This window comes from Penicillium nucicola (genome assembly GCF_028828085.1).
Source record: "Penicillium nucicola strain IBT 29836 chromosome Unknown utg000003l, whole genome shotgun sequence".
Taxonomy (NCBI): domain Eukaryota; kingdom Fungi; phylum Ascomycota; class Eurotiomycetes; order Eurotiales; family Aspergillaceae; genus Penicillium; species Penicillium nucicola.
In genome coordinates this window covers 2924988-2945442 of record NW_026643127.1, presented here as the reverse complement: position 1 = coordinate 2945442, position 20455 = coordinate 2924988, and the positions used below count along the sequence as shown (strand labels likewise).

Sequence of the window (20455 nt, the reverse complement as noted above, 5' to 3'; positions counted from 1 at the left end):
GTGCAAATTTGATCACCCGAGCTGCTACTATTTAATGCAAGCATGGCATAGAGCCCGTATTAGAGTTCAACTTATGTAGACCAACAGAGAGCCTCGATGGCTACTGGCTGGGCAGGGAAGAAGCGGCTGAAAGGGCAATCCATCGCCCCACACGATGCTTAGATCTCATAGGCGATTGGATCATTCTGCTTGGATCTAAGCCGGGCATCTCCAAGAAAGCCCCGGAAAGTGGAGTAGATCGGTGTGAAAGAGGCCGACGGCACTGGGTAGAGGGGAATACGCGCAGCCCGATCTAACTAAATCTCACTAGTAAGTTCACTGACCACAATGGCGATCGCATGTGGTGCGCATACGATGGACACATTTTCATTGATATAAATCGGAGTGGCTCTTCAATAACAGTAGTGCAAAGACTTCTTTGCAAGTGTTGAGTCAACAGAATTATGGTTACGTCTTGTGGTATGAAGCCTGAAATGCCACCTTTGGCAGTTGTAGGCCTTTCGCTAAAATTCCCCGGGAATGCGGACACTCCAGACGAGTTCTGGAATATGCTGGCTCAAGGAAGGTCTGCTGCAAGTGAGTTTCCTGAGGATCGTCTGAATGCCGGTGCACATTACCATGAGGATCGAACAAGACTTGATCGTTTATCCTTGAAGGGTGGATATTTTATGAAAGAAGACCTTAGTTTATTTGACGCTGCATTTTTCAATATGAATGCCGCCGAGGCAGAAGCAATGGATCCGCAACAGCGTATCATCCTCGAGACTGTGTATCGGGCGTTGGAGAATGCTGGGTATCCCATCGATCAGATTACCGGGACAAAGACATGCGTCTTTGCAGGGTCATTTAGTCATGACTACCATGTCATGTTGACGAAAGATCCAATGCAGTTGCCTAAGACTTGTGCGACGGGAACGTCAATGAACATGCTTTCCAACAAAGTCAGCTGGTTTTTTAACCTGCAGGGGCCAAGTTCCACTGTTGACACCGCTTGTTCTAGTAGCTTGATGGCTGTACATCTGACCTGTCAATCTATTTGGAGTGGAGAGTCATCAATGGCATGTATAGGCTTGTCCCAACTTGGCACAAGACCAACAGCTAATATTTCCAGCAGGGACTTGCAGTCGGCAGCAATATATTGTTAGCTCTTGATTCTATGCTTTGTCTTGACAATCTCGGGTTATTGTCAAAGGATGGTCAATCGCATAGTTTTGATGAACGGGCAAATGGATATGGTCGCGGCGAAGGGGTCGCAGCTCTTTTCATTCGACCATTAGAGGATGCTTTGCGTCATGGAGATACCATAAGAGCAGTGATCCGATCCTCCGGAGCAAATCAAGACGGGAAGACTCCTGGAATTATGGAGCCTAGTATGGAAATGCAAGCTCAGTTGATTCGGGAAACCTATCAAAAGGCTGGTCTGGATTTAGGGATGACCCGATATGTCGAGGCGCATGGAACCGGTATGTCTAGGTCACAAGTTATCCTCTGATAAATTTTGAATTTCCCGGAATATTTACTATGCAATGCAGGAACTGCTGTCGGAGACCCAACCGAGGCGCGTGCCATCGGAAGTATATTCCGCAAGTATCGCACACTTGAGGACCCCTTATACATGTGAGTCTAGTCTCTGTACCTTGAATACTAGTTGTACAATTGGTTTCTAACATCATGAAGAGGGTCTGTGAAATCCTCCGTTGGTCATTTGGAAGGCGCCAGTGGCCTTGCTGGAGTGATTAAAACCATCCTCATGTTGGAAAAGGGAGTGATCCCAGCCACTGCGGACTTGAACCAACTCAATCCCAGAATTGATGGTGATTTTCTGAATATCAAGGTTTGCTGCAAACAACGTATGGGCGGGATAAATATCTTCTGACTTGTCTTCCACAGATCCCGAACGAAGCAGTTCCATGGTCAGCAGATGGCTTGCGACGAGCATCAGTCAGCTCTTTCGGGTTTGGAGGATCAAATAACCATATCGTATTGGACGATGCACTCGGTTATCTTCGATGCCATTACCAAAATGGGAACCATAATGTCGTTCATCGTCCGAGAGAGTCTCGCGACACTTTTCTTGAAACGACTGAAATCAATAAAGACCGTGAGACACCACGATTGCTTGTCTGGTCCACGTCAGATGAGAATGGGATTTCACGTATCCAAGCGACATGGAAATCCCACTTGGCCTCACTTCAGCTGTTTGGAAAAGACAAGGAAATATACCTTGAAAATCTTGCATACACACTTGCAGCCAGGAGAAGCCATTTGGCTTGGAGAACGTTTGCAGTCATTCCATCCTCGGGAAGCTGTACTGAAGTCATTAATCGAATCTCTAAACCAACCAACTCCAATCCGTCAGCAAATGTTGCTTTTCTTTTCTCTGGCGTAAGTGACTGGGATATTTTTCGCATCGCAAATTCTGACATCTTGTAGCAAGGGGCACAATGGTATGCTATGGGACGAGAGCTCATCGACGCATATTCCGTCTTTAGGGATGGAATCAGGGATGCAAACACTTTCTTGAAGTCATTAAATTGTGAATGGGACCTTTTTGGTGAGTAACCTTTCTATCCAATCAACTTCGGGAATACGAACTGAAAAAAACATAGAGGAGCTCGGAAGGTCAGAGAATGACAGCAATGTGAACCAAACGGAGTACAGCCAAACGCTTTGCACGGCCCTTCAAGTCGCTTTGGTAGATCTTCTCCATCACTTCAACGTCATGCCCAAGTTCGTTGTTGGGCATTCTTCTGGGGAGATTGCGGCTGCGTAAGACTCTTCCAAACTCATGATTCTCGTCGATTACCTTTCTCACATCTAAAAGCTACTGCGCCGGTGCAATAAGTCGACAGTCGGCCTGGAAAATTGCATATTACAGAGGCACTTGGAGCGCGATGGTGGAAAGAAACAGTCTGTTCCAAGGGTCAATGCTGGCGGTTGGACTCTCTTCACAAGAAGTAAAACCATTCATCAAGCGGCTGGACAACGAGTTCGAAACTTTGAAGGTGATTGTTGCTTGTATCAACAGCCCCAAGAGTATCACATTGTCCGGCGAAGCAAATCAGATTGAAACTTTGAAAGCCCATTTTGACCGAGATCATATATTCTGCAGGAAACTCCAGGTAAAAGTTGCATACCACTCCTTTCAAATGAAAGAGATAGCCACTCAATACGAGGTGGCTATGGGTGCCCTGGAGAAAGGCGTGGAACAAAGAGGTCGCCCTCAGATGATATCCTCAGTGACGGGAACATGGATCGCGCATGATTTTCTTGTGCAGGCAAGCTACTGGGTTGGAAATATGATATCTCCAGTCAATTTCTCGGACGCTTTAACAACTCTTCTCTCTGGAGAAACCGAGACCCGAAAGAGGAAAATCGATGGAAGCCATCGACGGGCCTTTAAGATTGATCATATTCTGGAGGTCGGGCCCCATTCAGCACTCCAGGGGCCATGTAAAGACGTGCTTAACAACTGTGGCAAGCAATCCGTCCAATATGAAACCATGTTGGTCAGAGGCGTATCTGCCATTGACACGGTCTTGAATGTCGCTGGTCGACTTTTCGTTGCAGGCTATGCTATTGACCTCTCACTGGTCAATGCGTTTCATTCTCTCCGGGGAAGCGATAGAACTCTAAAAGCATTGTCAGATTTGCCGGAGTATCCATTCAATCATAGCAGATCTTACTGGCACGAAAGTCAGATGAGCCGCAACACAAGGCTACCTCAGTTTGCGCCGAACGAATTGTTGGGAGCGCAACATCCCAATTGGAATCCACTGGAACCTCAATGGCGGAACATAATCAGAGCTTCTCATCTACCCTGGGTAAAAGATCATCGGGTAGGACGAATTTTTAATGTCTCGAAAAACGTTCACTGATGCTGACTTGTCTCAGATCAATGGGTCTATAATCTACCCTGGCGCAGGAATGATTGTGATGGTCATCGAGGGTGCAAAACAGATATCGAAAGAAGGACGCAAAACATCTGGGTTCAACCTCAATGATTTAGTCTTGCACGCTGCAATTCAAATATCAGATGTAGTGGAAGAATGCGAAACGAGTCTTCACATGCACCGCGTCGAGCAAATGACTTCCAAAGATGCTGACTGGTTTCAATTCCGAATTTACAGCCTTTCGAACAAATCATGGGCACTCAACTGCTCAGGATCTATTCAAGTCTTGTACCATGATAAAGAATTCAAGCCTGCATTCGGTTCTCAAGTTGAGCTAGAACTACAAAAGAGACAACAGGACTCTTATTTGCAGACAAGGAAAAAGTGTGTTATGACAGCCAACGCTGAATCATTTTATTCTCACTTGAGAAAGTGTGGCTATGGCTACGGTCAGGCTTTCCAAAACGTCACCAGTGTTGGTATGATTCCAAAAAATCAGAATGTTGTGGTTTGTGATGTGCGAAACCCTCATTTTTCTCGGAATGAGACCATTCACCCAACCTCGCTTGATGCAATTATTCAAACTGCCCTATGGCCTGCAACGCAGTTCGGTGACAAAGTTGTACCCACATCGGTTCCTACATTTTTGAAAAGCATCTGGATCTCAGCTGAAACCCCTCAAGCCCGCAGTGATGTTCTTGAAGTCCACACCGAAACTGGACCATCGCGCAATGGCAAATATTTGTCCAGAATTACGGCTTGGAATGAAACATCGGGAAATCCTGTAGTGGTTTTAGACGGCCTCGAGTGTACATCGGTAAGTGTTGTTTCATCCAGTGAGACAAAAGCGTCTAGCAAGGGCAAACTTTGCCATAGAATCGAGTGGAAGCCTGATCTCAGGCTACTTGATAATGAAGTCGCCAAAAAGCTGTGTGAATTGGAAGATGATTTTGTGAGCCCGGAGGAACTTTATATCCAGGCTGATTTTGTTTTGCTTGTTAATCTGCTTCGCGGTCTTGATGCGGTATCACGGAAGGGCTACAAAGCAGCAAAATATCATCAAATCAAATATCTCGAATGGTCGCTCCAAAAGAAACGGCAATTGGATGAGGGCCATTCGATGTTCTCTTCCAACCCCTGGAAGATTCGCCTCACTGACCATGCATACATTGAACGGTTGGAGAGTCAACTTGAGGCTGCGAATGATGAAGCCCGTTTTCTGGTCACCGTCGCCAAGAATCTACCACAGCTTCTGACCAATGAACTCGCCCCTCTCGAATTTCTCTACACAGACGATCTCATTGGCAATTACTACAATGCGGTAAGCTTTCCGTTGCTATATTGGAGCCAGAATGGTTAATCTTATTCGCTCAGCTACATCGATCTCCTGGTGCAATGCAGTTGAAAAAGTATTTGGACCTTGAAGCGCATCTCAATCCCCAAATGAATATCTTGGAACTTGGATCGGGCACAGGATCTTCCACTGAGATATTTCTTGATGCCTTAGGCCGCAGTTCTGATGGCTCTGTATCTTCACGATATGGGCGGTGGGATTATACGGATATCTCACCAGGTTTCTTTGGTGGCGCGGCGGAACGATTCAAAGAGGAAGGTAACCGGATGAACTTCAAGGTCTTGAATATCGAAATAGACCCTGAGCAGCAAGGCTTCGAGTGTGGAAGATATGACATGGTTGTTGCATCTCTGGTGAGACATTTATGACTATGCGAACCTGGCATGATACTAACCCGGGTCTTACAGGTGCTTCATGCAACCCCAGATCTGTCCAAATCTTTGACCCACTGTCGCAAACTGTTAAGACCGTGAGAATAAAGACCAGTGCCTAGCTTCTTTGATAATATTGCTAAGATTTATCAGTGGTGGAAAGCTCATCATATGCGAAATGACAGCCCCGGCTCGTTCCTCTGTGATATTTGGACTACTCGAGGGTTGGTGGCTGAGTGAGCAATCAATTTTATTCTTATACATGCACTCCATGCTGACAACCATAGGCTCGGAGCCATATCGTCAAGATGGGCCATGTGTTGATGAGTCTCGGTGGCACGAACTTTTACTTCAAACAGGCTTTTCGGGGTGTGATATTGTTTTTCGTGATTTCGAAGATGCAATTTGCCATGAAAGTTCTTTCATAATCACATCGGCCACAGCAGAAATTCGGCAGAAACCGCATTCCGAGGCAACTATCGAAATTATCCTTGATCCACATAATACTGCCCAGACGGATTTTGGTAGCCAACTGCGAAGAAGTTGCGAGGTAGCAGGCTACTCAGTGGAATATCGCTCGCTTTCTTCAGCTCAAAGCTCACATTCATTTCTGAGAGTTTTCCTGCTCGAATACAGCGACCCCTTGATGTATGACATGGATGGTGAACAATTCCACACTCTTCAATCTCTATTTTTGTCAACCACCACCACTCTGTGGATTACCCAAGGGGGATGTGGAGTTTCTACTCATCCGAAATATCACCTCATCGATGGATTGTTCAGAGTACTTGCCGAAGAAGATAACCGGCAAAACCGATACATTCTTTCACTTGAGACACTAGACTCAAATGTGTCTCACCACAGCAGGTTGGCGATGAGCCTCATCAGCCACATTCTCTCATCTGCGAAAAACCAGTACAACGATTTATCATTCATGGAAGAGAACGGGATGTTGCAAGTGGGACGTGTGGTACCTCATTCAAAACTCGAGACTGCTATTTCTGCCCAGGCTGAACCCGGTAACGCGACCAAGCACAAATTTGGCTGTGGTATCCCGGTGAGATTGGACAATCAGAGGTCGAGCCTACTTCAGGGATTCCAATTTGTTGAATTTCAACCGAGCCCTCTTGCTGGAAACGAAATGGAAGTTCAGATCGCTTGTGTTGGAGTCAACTTTCGAGACGTCCTTATTGCGTTGGGGCAGCTCAATGAAGACAGTATTGGACATGAGTACAGTGGCATAGTAACAAGAGTCGGTGCTACCTGCAAAAGGTTCAAACCTGGAGATCACATCGTCGGACTTGCGCCTAACTGCTGTGTGAGCCATCTTCGCGTGCGAGAGGGAGAACCTGCTGTTCTGATCCCAAAACAATTATCGCTTTCTTCAGCAGCTTCCATACCAGTCAACTTTCTCACAGCGTACATCGGACTTAAGGATGTTTCCGGCCTGCATGAGAGTCAGACAGTGCTTATCCATTGTGCGGCAGGAGGAACGGGACAAGCAGCAGTCCAGATTGCGAAATATATTGGGGCTGAGATATTTGCGACTGTTGGATCTGAAGCCAAGAAGGCATTTCTCGTTGAGGCTTATGGAGTCAAGCAAGAAAATATATTTTCCAGTAGGTCATCAATTTTCGCCAAGGCTATCATGGATCGAACTTTTGGAAAAGGAGTGGACGTTGTGTTCAACTCCCTTTCAGGAGAGCTCTTGGTAAAGTCTTGGGAATGTCTGGCTGCTTTCGGGACTTTTGTTGAGATTGGTAAAAGAGACATCATGTCTAACAACAATCTTCCCATGGCCCAGTTTTCAAAGAATTGTACCTTCAGCGCAGTCGACTTAGCTGAATTAACACGAACTCGTCCGGAGATTTGCACCTCGGCATTGAGCTTGATCTTGTCCTTGATGACAGAGCAACGGCTACAACCCCCGAGTCCGGTTCGAGTTTATGGAGTGGGTGAGATAGAAAAGGCCTTCCGTGCCATGCAGGGTGGGAATCACCATGGGAAAATGGTGATTGAGATGCGAGAAAATGATCAAGTTACTGCAAGTTGAAAATATAATTCAATAACCCTGTATAGCTTGTTAACTATTTCTGCAGATGGTTTTGCAAGCGAGAGGACATAGCTCCTTTGATTATTCTGGAACATACGTTGTTGCAGGTGGCTTCGGAGGACTTGGTCAGATTATCATCCGGTGGCTGGTCAGTCGGGGTGTACGCAATATCCTCGTGCTGTCTCGGAGTGGACCAAAGGGAAACGATGCGGAAACAATGATGGCTGAGTTGCATATTCAAGGAGTAAATCTTATGGCCCCACCATGCGACCTTTGTGATAAAAACTCTTTGTGCGAGGTAATCAATGAATGCCATTCAATGATGCCTCCTATCAAGGGGTGTATACAAGCGGCGACGGGCTGGCATGTAAGTTCACACGTCTAGTCGAACAACTAGTACATGGAATTTTCACTGACGGATTGAAGGATATTGCCTTTGAGGACATGGAATTCTCGGGTTGGCAAACTGCAGTCAATCCCAAGGCACGAGGGTCCTGGAATCTCCATGAAGTCCTTCCCACAGGATTGGATTTCTTCATCATGCTATCTTCCGTCAGTGGACTTATAGCTACAAAGGGTCAGTCAAACTATGCTGCAGGAAACACTTTCCAAGACGCATTGTGCCATTACCGTCTGGGCCTCGGCGAAAAAGCAACTTCGCTGGATCTGGGAGTCATGACCTTTGCTGGAGTCGTTGCGAAGAATGAAGTGCTGCTGCACAGAACGGAGGAAAATTCCACGCTTCGTCCAGTTACTGAAGGGCAGTTCTGCGCTGCGCTGGACATCTACTGCAATCCACAGGTATGCAGGGATATGGATCTAGACCATCAGCCTTCTATCGGTATTCATCCAGAGGTCACTGAGAGGGGCGCTGGGACAGCCTACTGGCTAGACAGACCATTGTTCAACCATCTGAACTTGGATGACATTTCTACTGGCCCCCATCTTGATCAAATAGGTGGGCTTGACATTGCAACTGCATTTCGAACATCGAAATCCCTAGAACAGGTCATCGAAGTGGTCACGGATGCGCTGAAACAGAAACTCTGCAAGGCCATTCTGCTCGGAGCGAATGAGCTTGACATCAATCTGCCACTGCATCAGTATGGAGTTGACTCTCTAGTGGCGGTTGAATTGCGGGCTTGGTTTCTGAAAGAAATGCAGGCAGACATCGCTGTTTTTGATATCATGGGACGCGCTTCCGTGACTTCCATTGCGCCCTTGGTGGCTATTCGGAGCAAATTAACCAAGGGATGGATTGCATCGATGTGACCTGTTGACCACTTGATTGTGTGGCCCGTCTTTGAAATTCCGTTAAACGAGTCGGTTTCAATGATCAACTGCGTTGTATCAAGGTACTGAAGCAACTAAACATGCAGCTTCAATGGATTGTTATTGAATCTCATAAAAATTGTCTAGCTCAATTTGATTCCCCAGTTTTCTTTAAGCCTCTGGATCCAATCCTCAACTGACATTATTTGCTCTCCGACCTTGACATTCCCATCGCCGATTTCCTCTAACTCAGCCGCATCATAGGCTGGGACGTGGATCATCTCATGGTCTTTTCCACAGCCATTGACTTCCAAAGTTCCGTCTCTCAGCTTATTCAAGCAAGCCAGGTCAAGTTGGATGTCATCGCATTGTCTGCAAGCGTAAATATCGTTGGAAAATGACCACTTGGTTCCGCATTTTCCATCACACACAATATACAAGGGTCCCCTGAGTTCTTCCGATGACTTATCTTCTGGGGACTCTCTATTCAAATCGGTGTCGGGCGTCGGGACAATCAGTGACCAGGCCGCAAGACAGTCGTCATCCTCGCCCACGTACATCAAATAAGTTGAGAGCCCCGCGTATCCTTGCCAGTCATTGAGGGGATCCTCATCGACGAGAATTTCAAGATGATCTTTGACATATGTGCGTAGAGCATCTTTGAATTTTTCCTTCTCTCCTTGTATCGCGTAGTGCCGCGCCAACAAACGCGTCGGATACGTCGAATAACACCAGTCAGCGGCCACACTAGCACTTTTCAACGCAACAAGCTGCTCCAGTTGCTCGACGTACTTTCCCGATGTTTCTATGTCACGGCGCGCTTCAATGAAACACACACTGGCAAGCTTGGAGCGGACATATGGCTTGATGCTGGTGAGCGTGTAGTCACCAGCCGAATCGTCCATCTGTAAGATCTGCACCCACTGATCGATTGCGAGCTCCTTGCGCTCGGGCTTTTCGGTACTATTCTCATAACAAAGGTTTGCAAGATGATGCATGAGCATTGCTTGGCATGCACGGCTGAACTCTTCTTCTCCGGTGTCACCTGTCTTCCTTGCCTCCACGAGTCGTGCCTTAGCCGCGTTTATGGCAGTCTCGTAGCTCTCGAAGATGAAATTAAAGGCGTCGGCTTCTGAGCCAACGGCAAAAATTGTTGCGTGGTATTCTGCACTACCGTAGTGGGCGTGGAATGCTTGCGTCCGCCGATCTAGGCCGGTTGTTTCATCGATAGACTCCTTGAGAGAGTCTAAGAAACGAAGTAGACCCTCACGATTCTTTTCATTGTGGAACAGGAGCATCAGGGCAAGTGCTGTATTGTAGTCATCGGGATTAGCGTGAAGGAGGGATTCGTATATCGCAACAGCTTGATCAATATTCCCGGCATTTCCATTCCATTCAGCGAGGTCACAATCCAAGTCCGGGATGGTTGCATGGTCTTCTTCGTTGTTTCCAGCCCTGATGACCTTCTTAGCTTCTTCCACTATCTCAATTGCGAGTGTATAATCCTTCTTGTATGCATAACAGGTTGCCAAGCCCCATTCCGAGAACCAGTTGTATGCGTCGAGTGAGGAAGCTAGCTTGAACTTTTCGATCGCCTCGGGGTACTGGTGATACTCTCGAAGGGTACGCGCTAGATTTCGCGTCTCCTCGTAACCCAAATTTTCGAGTCCAATATGCTTTCGAGCGTACTCTGCTGTGTCCAAGATCTGGGAGGCACTGATATCACCTAGGCTTGGGTCACTGGTAGATCTCAAAAGCGTCGGATTCTTGCGATTCTCAATCTAGAACACCATTAGTTACCGAGTCATCAATTATCCTTTGCCTCGCCCTCATTCCTTTAGACGGACCTTTGTGGCATATCCATTGAATGCTGCGAAAGCCTCTGTGATGCCCAACACACTGGTTTGAAGCCAATTGCGTGCCAAAAACCGACCGATGTGCTCGATGATATCTGCATCGGGTTCCGACTTCGAACTCAGACTCTTCACCCACTTGGTCTGTTCCACAGAGATGTTTCTAGTAACAGCCGAGTCCCGCAGCCATTTCAGCGCAACGTCAGCATAATCGTCGCTGTAGATCCAATCGTGCCTTGACCATGGATTCTCTGCTATCCACCATCGTTGGATAATTTCTTCATCGTAAAACAGGCTCACAAGTTGAGGCCCAAGAGCACTCTTCTGTTGAGGCTGTGTCAATGATGGATCTGCGCTCTGTAGATGCACAGGGAGAAAGTTCATTGCATAATCAAGCAAGGGAGTGAGACCGGGCGATTGCTCAGAACAAAGGACATCCAGGCAAGATGTGACGATCTTGAGGTGTGCGCTTTCAACATCGACTCCTACCCTAGCAGTCTTTCCCTTCAGCTTCCTTTGGAAGAAATCTTCGAATCCGAATTTGTTGAACAGTTTCGGGTCACACACTGACTCAAGAAATCTCTTCACGATTCTGACTTCAACCTCGTTGACATCACCTCTATTTATCGCGTCCTTCTCGTTTTCAGCAGCTTCGTTTTCAGGCGTAGTCCGCAAGAACTCTTCTATGGAGTCAGAGACTAGCAAAACTCTCGATGTGGGCGGGATTATCTTAGTTGTGGGGTTCGGATCACCCAAGACCTTGAACAGTGACGAATATTGATCGCTGATCTTCTCTGCCAATGGACGAAGAGAGGCCTCGCGGGTCTTGAGGAAGAGAACTGCTTCCAATTCTTCCAGAGTGAGTGGCCGCGAAGCAAACACTACCCAGGTAAGAAGATCGTTGAGATCAGAGATATCTTCATCGCTGAGTGTCTCATTCAATAGTTCCATCTTTCTCACAATTGTGTCGGATCGGTTGCCTCCTGAACGTGACAGAATATCTCGGATTTCACCTGGACGTTGTTTGCCACTGATCTCATGTAGCATAAGGCCGACGTTGACGAAATCACCATGTGTCTGCGTTGTGAGGGCTTGCAAGATCTCGCGTCGCAATGAAAGGACTTGGTCTGATGAACCGCCCAAAATCTCCATCTTGTTCATGCGATCAATGACAAACTTCTGCATGTCGTCGCTGTTTTTCGAAGCCACATCGATGATAGATATTCCTTCTCCAATCTGAGTTTTGATTTTGCTCATCGTTTTGTCACGTCCAGAGAGAAGGATGCGAAGCTTAAAACGTGGCCAAGTCTGAGATATAGTTTTCAATCCTGATAAAAGCTGTGTGAAGTCCTTGAGATGGTTCTTGCTCATCTGGTCAACGCCATCAAGCAGAAGGAAGAAAGTTGAGTCGCATTTGTAAGATTTCGCATAAAGCGCTTCCCAAACGTCATCTATCTGGTTGACGCTGCCGAATTTCGAAGAGCTTAAATCTTTGCGATAAACAACATCTGTATTAGCGATCTGCCATGCGAGAACCTTGAGGGCCTTGATTAAGGAGGCATCGCCCTTCTCCTGCTCGAAAATGTGGTAGGCAGTAGAGATACACTTGAGATCATTGGTGACATGTGAAGGAGTCTCTTGTAGATGTTGGACTATTGCCGCAAAAAGGAACGACTTGCCGTATCCTTCGCCGCCAGAAATACCAAGTATTGAAAAGGATTCGTCCTCAAGACCCGCCCATGATGTGTACTGAGGATCCGTCTGAAGCCACGCTCCACTTCCCTGAACCTGGTCATTCAAGAGCCGCTTGTAGACTGTTTGTGAGGCCTTGTAAGTCTCACTCGGGGTATCAAGGCTTGAATCAATATTGTTCAATAGCCTTTTAACAACATTGTCTGCGTCTTTCTTCTTCTCGAAAGTGAGCAGTTTGTCCACAGTGGTATTGATCTTTTTGGTTCCTTCTTTGTTTTCAATGATATTTCTCTCGCTCGTCTTCTGGGACTCAAATCCTAGAGTTGCACGCATCTGAGACTCGCGCTCCACCAGTGTTTGCAGGCGACCTAGCTGGCCACTCACTCCCTCATCACTGTCAAATGCAAAGACCTTCAGTGCTGTAAAGACTTTGTGACCCTTCAACACTTTGATGGACAAAGCACAAATATCGACAAAGCACACCAGTTCCTCATTGATGATCTTACGCAGTGAAATGTCAACTGCGTCAGCAGGAAGCCGCATGTAGATCTTGCAGCGTTCTAGCACGTCGGAAATGCGCCGAAACAACTCGGAGAGACTGCTGAAAATGCGCTTGTACTTTGCTCCCGTGCTAATGAGATACGAAATCGCATTGAAGCACAAACTGCTCGGTGCAAATACCTATCACAATATTATCAACTACTGTATTGTTTTCGAACTGATTTATAATCACCCACCATACTAGCACCTTGGGCGGCTATGCCACCTAAGACCATAACGAAGTTCAACGTTTTGCCGATCACATCCTTTGCCGTCTTATACTTGTTGTTTTTCTCGTCATCTTCATCCTGCTTTGTTCGGATCTGGTCGAGTACTTGATCGACAGTAAACTTCGGCGCAGTGGTGAGGTCAACCTTCGCTGTCTGTGCGAATGATGTGCATGCCCTGTCCCACGCCTCCTGCAGGTTGTAGTCGTTCTCGACTGGATCTGACATGGTGCACCTTGTCAGTCGTACCGGGGATTATTATAAGCCAGGATCTGAAGATTTGTCTTTGCGAGTTACTCGCTAATTTTCCTCTGTCGAAATACAGTTGGGGGCTCATGGGAATCTTATACTCCATAGCTGACTTGTACTCCGCAGCTGACAATGCAACGCGAAACCCATCATGTCAGAAAACCCTCTTTTGGCGTAGTTGCGGCTGAGATTTTCTCTCCATATGAGGGGCATGCGGCGGCTTTGTTGGTGATAGGGCGCCACGTTCATCCCGTGTCGCTAGTTGATTTTTGGTGGGTAAGGCCCTTGTTTCTGCCACATCTTTTTTCTTCAGAACAGAAGTCTTTTTTTCAATAGTATCACATTTAGTAGGCGGTTGAGAGTAATTCGGCGACAGATTCGGCCCTACTCCGTTCTAAAAAGCAGAATTGAGGGCTCTATTTTGCCATCCACAAAAGTTATGAGAGGTATCCATTGGGCATCAAGGGCCTCTTTTGTCAGCGATTAACCTTTTACCCTGTAAGTTGTGTCCCCTTCATTTTCAAACTAGTGCTGACTCGCTAGACCCTTCATTCCGCAGGCTTTACGAGGTATCCACATGGGCACACATCAGTTGGATTTCGAATGCGGGCGGGCGCTAGAAATTACGGCGCCTATCAAAGCTGCCAGCTTTCAAGCTTTATAGATCTCTGCAGGGCTGTTCTCTTGTAGATTTTGAAGTTCTCGCTATATCATGAACGGAAACAAGGACTTCCATGAGTCGCAAAGCGACTGATAGCTAAGCGGAGCCGGTAGCCGAGCCCCTTGTGAGGCCCTTCAGGTAGTCAACTGGTGAATTTTATGACTCAGCTGAACGCATTAGGATGGTCTAAACACACGTATTTTTCATAGTTGAGCGATTCAGCACACCTTTTGATGGTCACATCTGTCGTGTAGATACATTTCCTCTTCAATTCTACGCAATGCTGTAAGTTATGTCTGGTATAGCTTTACGCATACTTACCAATAACAAGTAGTCCGAAAATCTTTAGTTTGGGCTACCAAAGGTCTTTTCATAGTAGATGTGCTCACACCAACTTTAAATATCGCTCTCTATATGATTATCTCAAGATTTAGGCCCTTGTAATGTCGCATGAATCAATCTCGTATATCTGTGATAGCTTTCGCTTGGAACTCATGAGATGGAGATCTGTCTTTCTTTTTATGTGAGCAAATTATATCCATTTTCTCATGGCTGATATTACACGGCTTTCCCAATAGAAAGTTTCAGTGAAAGTGAATTGCTCAAGAGTTGCGAACACGAACCGGAAGGTCATCAGCATTGGGATCTAGCAAAAAACCAGCAGCATCAAGTTTCTTACGCAGTAGCATGTAATCAACTTCCTGTGAGCTCGTTGCCGCTGTAAGTATAGCAATATCTGCTGCAAAGGCACTGACTTGTCCCATGCTCATGAAGGTATGTTCGATACGCAGTAAGCTGAAGCCCAGATGACTGCTAGAGGGGGAAGTAGGAACAAATAGGTTGCTGCATTGATGAGATTTGGGAACAATGGCTTGATAAGACAGCACCCATGGCTATTTGAAGGTCACTGGTTAGATGTGGAAGGTTTCCAACCGAGGAAAGCTGTAACTGACCTTCCAGTCCGGCCCTTGCTTCCAGATAAAGCCTTCGTCGTAGATACTCCCGTTCCGCACGATCCGTCGAGTAGAATGCATATCCTGATTTAAACCATTGATCAGCAAGACTCCAGTGATTTTATCTTCGCAGAAATTTGTTGCCTTACAATAGGCCACAGATTTGTCAGAATTGGATCCTCAACGGTAGCTTCGGGATAACCGTATTCTGAATTATGCATCGTGATAGCTATGTCATCTCGGATCATTCGCCTGGCATCGCGAACATACATTGCCCGTGGGAAATGATCATTGTCTAAAAACTCATCCTTTGCATAACCCCACGTGGACCATTCACTTCGAGTCGCACTCGGCATTGACTCATCGTTGGCGAGGAAGTATAACAGTCCTGCATTCGATAGCGTTCCAAGTTAATGCCATATCCTTTGACCCACAACTGACTTCAACTCTGGAGATATATGTACCTTTTTGCCACTGTGCCAAGTCATCAAAGAGCTTCGCTCTCTCTGAATGGCTTGCCTCCGGGTATTTCAGAGTGCGTCCTGGCATATCAAACCCAAGTCCATCTGTCGCAGTGCCAATCATATCCGTTTTACCATTGGGTAGTACGACGCTTGGCTTGAAAATTTGCCCACCAGCGGCAACATATCGTTTGTATATTTCGTACTGCTTGGGATCATAGTTGCTAGGCCGAGAGAAAGGCACAATATTGGAAGTCTGATTTGTGAGACACAGTCGCCACGAGTAGGCTTGTATGTTCCTATCTCTGCAATGGCGCATGAAAGATCAGTTTCAAAAGCATCTCGTTGTTTGGGAAAAAGATACAGACCCAGCGCCGGCCTTTCCAAGAGCTTGGTTTTGAACGGTCGGAATCATTCCACTTGACACATTCCCAGAAATTAAATATGGATCGACATTGACGGTAAGTTGCGAGAAACTTGTGTTGTACTGAATGCCTGCGAGACTTTCATTGTAGGGGACAGTGGATTCACGGCCAATGGTGTAAGGCACCCCTGATGCAGCAAGCAGATCTCCTTCATACGTCGCATCGATGAAATATCGGGCAGAGAAAGTGTCACCCGCCTCTGTCTCAATCTTACTGATTGCTGTGCCGGACATTGTTACTCCATCTCCATTCCCAGCGCCCCTGAGAGCTGTCTCTAGGTAGACATCTAGTTTCTCTTCTTCGGCAAGCCAATCTTCAATTACGGACTGTCCGACATGACATTCAAATCGCCATAAGTCTTTATCCTTGGTGTGGTTCTTCCACGCCTCGTCAAAGGCATCTGTGTTGTTGTACCGGGCGGCGACGCGTCGGTAAAACTCATGTGCGAGAGGACCAACAGTCACTGAATTTTGGAAAGAGCTCTGTCCAGTAAAATGAGCTATATGAAAAAAATTTGGGCAATGTACTGTGCTTGGATTGTCGGGTTTTACCTGAGAATCAATGTCCGTCCCGCCTGCACCCTCGATTGCAATTCCTCCAACATGCTTCGAGGTCTCAAGCAGGGCGACCGACCGATTCAGCCGTGCCGCCTGGATCGCGGCGGAGTATCCTGCTGATGTGCCTCCGACCACCACGATATCATAATCACGATGTTGGTGGGCTAAAACGGTTGGCGCAGAAAATGGTAGTGAATATGCTAAAGAGTAGAGAATTTTTTCCTTGCACAAATACATATTGAATCTCATTCTCGAGTGCACTTTGGCACTAAACTGACCTTTCAGTCTTTCTGGTGCTTCATTTGGATCTCTGAAGGAGTAAAGTTTAAAGATTATACTAAGACAAACTCATGTTGATCTGCGCCGTTGCCTGGGGGAACAATCCCTAGGGTCTTCGAATTTCCTCTCTGTGGGTCTTGAGTCTTGAACAATTCCATAGGGTGCGTTTTGCAAAAGAAAAAAAGCAATTAAGCGCTAGTCACAAACTGCAATTATTTATTGACGTCTAACTAAGCGAAATCCAATAGGGAACGATATGGTGTTCCCCTTTTAAGCGTAATATGGAAGCCGGATCAACATGAAATCCCAGTGATAACCAAGTGGATTTCTTTCCATTACGGAAGGGAACACCCCAAATCCCAAGGAAACTCATTCAAGTTAGAGCTGTAGTGCAGTGCTGTTGCGGGTACCGCGCAATTGGTCGCAAATATTGACCGTAGCAAAAGATTTCCAAACATGTCGTTCCTCACTTAACTTACTGGTAACAATCCTGCAATCAATACAGTACACAGCGGCTTGCGCTTTCCCTTAACCGCCGTCTCCATAGCCTTGGCCTCCATTGAATCAAATGATAACTTTTTGGGACGCGGCGAACGTTACTCAATAGACATGCAGGAGGGTAAGTCTTGCATCGGGTTGAAATACTGTAGGTACTGTAGTGAAGTGACCCTAAAGCCACACTAGATATCGAATAGATGCATTCCCTATTGCGGCTCAAACAGACTGTTAACCAAAAAACGCCTCGAGGAATTCTTCGCTTCGCCTCCACAGCGCCGTGGCACTTTCTTCGCCGGCGGGGAAATCAAGATGCGGTAAATTGTGCGGCTGACAAGCATCCAGGAACGCTCCAGGCTGGTCTGCAATATCATATCTCAGTGCATGAAGACGCCATTAGATGTGTTTTTGACACATATTTCACCCACCTTCCAAGCCTGGGTCAAGTAACCCCCGTAAAACCGTCGCACTACCTTGAGACAGCGACTTCGGCGCTTGCTGTCGAAATTTCGGTATCTCCTCCCCCGCTATGATCAAGATCAGATGAGTCTTTGGATCTAGATCTAGATCGACGAACCTATTTTCTTCCGCTCCAGCCATGTATTTACTTGATCCATTGTGACATAGGTCTGGATATTGGTTTTGGTATCTGCGCAGAATGAGGAGAGTCAATCAAATCTTAGTCGGATGCGAAATTAGACTCACTTCCAGGATTTGCCGAGAACGCCACAATAGGTCGATTCCGGTACATATTCGATAGAGTTTTGGCGAACAGGATGTTCGCCGTCGAAGATTGCGCGTATCCATCCAGACAATGATAGTCCTTTCCATTCTGTCCAAGTCAGCGATACAATACGCTCGGTGAGAAAACAAGTAACTCACCGAAAATCCAACGTCAAACCAAGTCGGCGCCCGTACGTCAGTACGCACAGTGGACGTCACAAGAACAACCCTCGAACCAGGCGCCATACAATCAGAGACCAACTTAAGAAGCAGGAAAAGACAAAGATAATTCCGTTGAAAATGCGTCTCGAATCCATCCCTCGTCTTTTCCCATTCGACGGCCATCACAGAAGGAAATCCTACGAATCCATTGATCGGTAACCCCATCCTCTTAATCGCGTGGCCCGCTTCCTGTACCGAGGCCAGACTGCCTGTGTCTGCCGTTACGAACACCATGTTTACTTTCTTGTATTTGCGGTTGATGTGGTCGATGATAGGTCGGGCTTCGGTTTGGCAGTGACCAGTGCAGATTATTATCCCTGCACCTGCAGCCGCAAGGGCATCTGCTGTTGCGGCGACTAGGTCTCTTTTTTTAAAACCTGATAGGATGACTTGGTCTGTTAGTTAGTGGCTGATTGGTGAGTGAGGGCTTATACATGTCTTTCCCTGTACCCGCTCGGGGAATAGATGAGTGATGTCGGAACCGTGAGTGTCATCATTGAATGTATAGCTCATAGTGTCTTATTGAGATGAGAAGAGCTCAACATGCTGCTGTCGACCGGCGAAGTGTTATTTAGGATGATTTTAATGCTGTCGTCATCGTGATGTCGTCTACGATTTACCGCTTCCGCCAAACATATATCAGAAACCCAGAAGTATACAAATACAAGATCAAGATAACGCGATAATTGAGGTCGTATTCTAAGAATAGACCAAGGCCTTAAGAAAGAACTTGAAATGCATGAAGAAGCAGAGTCTGGACTAAAAAGAACTATACACAGAAAACCCGTTCCACGTGACCAGATGACATAGTCACTGAGATTCTCATGTTTGAAGTTATGAGGATCGCATTATGTCTCCTGATAGACTAGTAAGTGTGCTCTACCATGAATTGTGCTTTTTATTCTCAAATTCAGCGTAGCCGACCTCCAAAAATCGTACTTATCAGACCATCATTGTGTCATGTGACAGTTGAGGCATCAAACTTGATACATACCCTGCAAACCACCGTAGATCGTAACGTTCTACCTTAAAACAAAATTGATGACAAAGGCATGCACAGAATGTTTCATACCCTTCATGATACTAGTCAGCGCATGCACTTTCTTTGGGCCTTTTCTCAAAACACACTGACGCAAGACCCCATCCCATCGGACTTAGATGTAGGTTGCACCTTCATGCCGGGTCAATAGAGTTATTGCTGGGACAACGTAGCTAACTTAGTATCCTCAGGCCCCAAACTCTGTTTCATTAGATCTAATAAGAATAACGGATCCCATCTTTCACGCGTCCGGGAGGCAACCACTTCATAGGGCTCGGCTTCACTTTATATTACGCGCTATCACCTTATGCAACCTTGGTGGGGAGCTAGGTCGTTTATTCAGCTCCCCTCGATTGTTACTTTCCGGAGAAACGAATTGGCCCGTAAAGGCCAGAGTTACACTATAAGGCACCACTTACCTACCCAATAGCAGTGGCTTTGAGGGTACTCAAATTGATGCTCAACGAAGACTTTCTCAAACAGTATAACAACAAAATGGCTTTCTGCGTGTAATCCGAAACGAAAGGCCCCTACCACGCTCAATTTCTCTTCAAGTCGAATTCCGATAGCAAAGATGACACTGAGGAGCTTGTTCGCTTTTTTTGGTCGGCCTTGTGAAGCATTTGGGCTGTCCCGAAGATCGAGAATCGGAGACTGGGCTTTTTAGCCATCTATTCTTAGTTAGATGAGGTAAATCGGTAATGTGACGTCTCTTTCGCCGGATGGGTCACGTAAAACTATCGAATCCCCTAAGGATAAGAATAAGATACTGAGCGCGTAGCCTTTAACAGGACATTTTTGCTTTACTTTTCTCCTTTTTACATATTATTGAGAATAATTTAATATCATCTTCCAACGAGCTAAATTATAGCGTGCTTAAATTAGAAAATATCTGAATCTTGGCCCCCGGGAGATGATAACGAGAATGTAAGGCGGTGAAGGAGAAGTGACGGGGGCGGGTGCTAGGCGTTAGGGGGTTGAAAACTTGATTTGAGCATCAGGCAGCTGGAAACTGGGTCTCAACTACGTTCACCCTCAAGCGTCGCTTAGTTGCGAAGGACACATTGAGAACGGAATATGTGGCTACGGCTGAGTGGACGAAGCCCCGTATTTTATTACACCCTGTAGTCAAATGT

General features: G+C 46.4%; 4 protein-coding genes across 4 annotated transcripts; 1 reads left to right on the top strand and 3 right to left on the bottom strand.

The window, feature by feature from the left end:
* Window positions 1–473: 473 nt before the first annotated feature.
* On the top strand, window positions 474–8943 carry N7511_004674 (type I polyketide synthase; the record flags this gene model as incomplete). Its single annotated transcript, XM_057127099.1, has 15 exons — window positions 474–941; window positions 1112–1463; window positions 1533–1617; window positions 1678–1834; window positions 1891–2385; window positions 2434–2554; window positions 2610–2769; window positions 2825–3839; window positions 3895–5214; window positions 5268–5600; window positions 5655–5716; window positions 5772–5854; window positions 5906–7656; window positions 7718–8038; window positions 8098–8943. The coding sequence occupies 15 exons, from the start codon at window positions 474–476 to the stop codon at window positions 8941–8943; spliced, it is 7569 nt and encodes a 2522-aa protein (XP_056985989.1).
* Window positions 8944–9086: 143 nt separating this feature from the next.
* N7511_004673 (uncharacterized protein) lies at window positions 9087–13483 on the bottom strand (the record flags this gene model as incomplete). Its single annotated transcript, XM_057127098.1, has 3 exons — window positions 9087–10724; window positions 10791–13169; window positions 13226–13483. The coding sequence occupies 3 exons, from the start codon at window positions 13481–13483 to the stop codon at window positions 9087–9089; spliced, it is 4275 nt and encodes a 1424-aa protein (XP_056985988.1).
* A 1284-nt stretch (window positions 13484–14767) lies between these two features.
* N7511_004672 (FAD-dependent oxidoreductase) lies at window positions 14768–16798 on the bottom strand (the record flags this gene model as incomplete). The annotated part of the gene is made up of 6 exons (XM_057127097.1): window positions 14768–15058; window positions 15119–15202; window positions 15268–15506; window positions 15583–15884; window positions 15948–16486; window positions 16556–16798. The coding sequence occupies 6 exons, from the start codon at window positions 16796–16798 to the stop codon at window positions 14768–14770; spliced, it is 1698 nt and encodes a 565-aa protein (XP_056985987.1).
* Window positions 16799–17566: 768 nt separating this feature from the next.
* On the bottom strand, window positions 17567–18793 carry N7511_004671 (uncharacterized protein; the record flags this gene model as incomplete). The annotated part of the gene is made up of 6 exons (XM_057127096.1): window positions 17567–17697; window positions 17764–17862; window positions 17913–17984; window positions 18041–18167; window positions 18218–18669; window positions 18715–18793. The coding sequence occupies 6 exons, from the start codon at window positions 18791–18793 to the stop codon at window positions 17567–17569; spliced, it is 960 nt and encodes a 319-aa protein (XP_056985986.1).
* Window positions 18794–20455: the final 1662 nt, after the last annotated feature.